The sequence below is a fragment of the Zingiber officinale genome, chromosome 6B, assembly GCF_018446385.1.
Source record: "Zingiber officinale cultivar Zhangliang chromosome 6B, Zo_v1.1, whole genome shotgun sequence".
Lineage (NCBI taxonomy): Eukaryota > Viridiplantae > Streptophyta > Magnoliopsida > Zingiberales > Zingiberaceae > Zingiber > Zingiber officinale.
The window spans coordinates 126,855,529-126,858,701 of NC_055996.1; the positions used below are offsets into that span (position 1 = coordinate 126,855,529).

General features: G+C 45.6%; 2 protein-coding genes across 2 annotated transcripts; one reads left to right on the forward strand and one right to left on the reverse strand.

Moving 5' to 3' along the window:
- Positions 1-558: 558 nt before the first annotated feature.
- Positions 559-2,652, forward strand: LOC121989407 (copper transporter 1-like). The gene is made up of 2 exons (XM_042543440.1): positions 559-1,104; positions 1,611-2,652. Exons 1-2 carry the CDS (start codon positions 604-606, stop codon positions 1,734-1,736), a joined length of 627 nt encoding a protein of 208 aa, XP_042399374.1. The 5' UTR covers positions 559-603; the 3' UTR covers positions 1,737-2,652.
- On the reverse strand, positions 1,878-2,634 carry LOC121991505. The gene is made up of 3 exons (XM_042545497.1): positions 2,494-2,634; positions 2,053-2,419; positions 1,878-1,972 (listed from the first exon to the last, which is right to left on the reverse strand). Exons 1-3 carry the CDS (start codon positions 2,632-2,634, stop codon positions 1,878-1,880), a joined length of 603 nt encoding a protein of 200 aa, XP_042401431.1.
- Positions 2,653-3,173: the final 521 nt, after the last annotated feature.

Sequence of the window (3,173 nt, forward strand, 5' to 3'; positions counted from 1 at the left end):
AAAATTTATTTTCTTAGGTGGCAATATCAAAAATTTATGATGCCTCGGTTTTGTAAATCAAGCAATGATTAGTCATGGGACCAAAAAACGACACTTTTCAAAGGTCACATAATCCTCCATCCTATCCCCACACGTCAATGCTTCCTTTTAGAATCTTTCTTCCCATCAAAATGGGAAAAAGAATTATTTTTCTTTTCCCTTCTAAAGATTGATTTCATATTAATTGTCATTTTACAGGAGTTTTTATCATTTATAATTTTTTTTTTTTTATCTAAACTATTTTTTTATTCTCAATCAATCTAATGACAGTAATTAAGTTTTAAAGAAGAACCCAATGATCAAATTTATAAAATCAGCAAATATAATATTAAATTTTAAAATACTGCACTATGCTATATTTAAAAAATCAATATGATGTTGATTTTTAAATACAGCATTATAATAATGTTAGTTTTATATATATATATAAAGTCTACTATTCACAACTGAGTGTAGTACTGTATTTGAAAATGGTCGTACACAAGTACTAAAGACTTCTATTTAAACGGCCTTTAGGACATTTGCCCTAATGTAAGCCCCGTTCTTCTTCCTGTGGATCTGACGATGGCAATGGGAGCCGGCGCCGGCGGGGACATGGGTGGCCACGAAATGGGTATGATGGCGCCTCCGCCAGCTTCATCTCCGGCGCATCCCATGGGCCACGGGATGATGCACATGACCTTCTTTTGGGGCCAGCGCGCCGCGATCCTCTTCTCCGGCTGGCCCGGCGACCGCGGCCTCGGTATGTATCTCCTCGCCCTCGCCTTCGTCCTCGTCCTCGCCGTCCTCGAGGAAGCCCTCTCCGCCGCCTCCCAGAGGTTCTCCTGGAGGCAAGCCTCCGGCGGGGGGAGCCGCGGGCCGGCCGAGGCGCTGCTTCTGACCGCGCTGCACGCCGTGCGCCTGGGGCTGGCCTACCTGGTCATGCTCGCGCTCATGTCGTTCAACGGTGGAGTATTCTTGGCGGCCGTAGTCGGGCACGCGATTGGATTCCTCTTCACTCGGAGCGGACTCCTGGAGCGGCAGGCGGCCAGATCTGGAAACGCCCAGCAACCTCCTTCTGCCAAGGTGTGAACTAAAGTTTCGGCTTCTTTCGCGTTCTTATTTGCATCGATGATGATGTATCATCATGGAAATCAATTTGACTATTTCGTGCAAAAAAAAAATGTCTTTTTCATCTACAATATAAATCACAAGGCATCTTTTTCATCCTGATTTCAACAAATAATACATGCAATTTTTTTTGTTAATAAGATTTTTCAATAGGAGAGAATATTCAAAAGGAGATTTGGACTGTTTTTTGATAAGAAACATGGAAACTGCAATCATGCTCAATATTTACTTTCACGCAAAGTTAAACATTGTTTAAGACAACACGATACAGCACAGTTGCATTACATTGTTCTTCTCATCGCACCGCTCCAGCAAAAAGCCAGCAACCAAAATGCTTTGCTTGTATATTAATGATGCACTCGACGACAAATTCTTACCCGACATTGAATTAGTTCATTCATTCCATCAGTTCATCCTGTCACTTTGAATCAAAATTAACGTGATGGTCCCCACAACTACAGGCTGTTACCCATCTACATTATGAATTTTTGAATTCTTCTGCCATCACTACAAGAGCTGCTTCCACTGAAAGAGAGAAGCTGGTCAATAGTTCCATTCATGGGGAAGGGAGTTCATGGGAGTCCTAATGGCTACCGGCTGGAGATGGCTGTGAAGCCTCAGAGCGTCTGCTCTTCCCATAATTGCATCTGAAGAGAAATAGTGATCGAATAAGTAAATCGACTTTTTTTTCCTATTATTATCAGAAGAAGAAATCACAAAGATGGTAGTTAACCATATTGAGTGACAAATCCACTGGGGAGACTTGTGTTCAGGTTCAGAGCCTGGGCCACTCTTGCCGGAATAAACACAGTTGAACTAGCTGCTGCATCACGAGCAATAACAGAATCAGGAAACATCGAAGGCAAAGAAGACTAGCAAGTTTATGTTTAAAAAGATGATTACTTGGCTTCTTTTCCGGCTCCGCCTTGCTCACTGCCGTGCGAGGTAGGAAGACGCCGGTGCCGGCTGACTCATTTCGCGCGCTGGAGCGGCAAAGGAAGACTGCTGGCGTCCCGGATTGTGAAAGGGGATGGTGCCGGAGCAGAAGTGGGGTCCGTAGCGAAGGAGAAGAGCCGGGGGTGCCGCTGCCACCGTAGCTGAGTCCTCTTCTTGCGTGTAGTTGCTGCTGCAGTAACTGTTGCTGCTTCAGGTGAAGGAGCTGAAGGTTCAGAAGCCAGCGCTCGTGATGGCTTCGCCTGCGACGCTCCGCGTCGTCGAGGTCGGACCTCGCCGCCCCTTTTCCAGCAGCCCGATTCAACAGATCCCTCGTCTTCGGCGGTGGCAAGAGACCAAGATTAAGACTCGCATAACTCAACAAAGTTCGAATCCCACGAAAGTTCTCACCTTGTCTCCACCGCTGAGGAAAGTGCGGCCGCCCATGTTGCTTCCTTCCTCTTCCTCGTGCTTCCCCTCGCGGTCGACGAAGAACTCGTTGAAGAATCCATCGTCAAGTAGCTCGGAGGGAAGCTGAAAATCCTCCGCCATAAGCTGAAGCAGCACTGTGCCGGAAGGCGGAAGAGCAAGCGTTTGCCGTAATGCTACAAAAATGGTGGCGGCGTGCACACGAATGCGTACAGGGCGAGGCGGTCGTCTGCTCTGCCGCTGCTTCAATTTGAAAATTCAAGGAAGCAGTCAACGTCGGAGGTAGCAGCAGGAACAGAGCCTTCTATAGGGGTTCTTCCAATTGACGGTGAAAACGGCACACAATTTGCAGAATTAAATTAGGGATTAATTAGGGACTACGGCAGCTTAACGATGACTTTGGAAGTGACATTTGTGCATTCCGGATGCAGCTTAAATACAATTAGCACAAATGTCACCTCCAAACTCATCGTTAAGCTGCCGCAGTCCTTAATTAATCCACTACACACCCAATCATTTAATTGCCCAGTTTTTGACCAGGCTATGGTGCAGGCAACGCATTTAAACCAAACGCATTTAAACCAATCTCCCAAGCATTCATGAATGAATTCTTAACTTTCTCGGGATAGCGATTAACATATGAATTATTATCATCATAAAGT

Coding starts and splice junctions, on each gene's coding strand:
- LOC121989407 (XM_042543440.1), top strand. CDS start 604: ATGGCAATGGGAGCCGGCGCCGGCGGGGACATGGGTGGCCACGAAATG. Junction 1,105..1,610: donor AGCAACCTCCTTCTGCCAAG/GTGTGAACTAAA, acceptor CCACAACTACAG/GCTGTTACCCATCTACATTA.
- LOC121991505 (XM_042545497.1), bottom strand. CDS start 2,634: ATGGCGGAGGATTTTCAGCTTCCCTCCGAGCTACTTGACGATGGATTC. Junction 2,420..2,493: donor TCCTCAGCGGTGGAGACAAG/GTGAGAACTTTC, acceptor CCACCGCCGAAG/ACGAGGGATCTGTTGAATCG. Junction 1,973..2,052: donor GGAGCCGGAAAAGAAGCCAA/GTAATCATCTTT, acceptor CTCGTGATGCAG/CAGCTAGTTCAACTGTGTTT.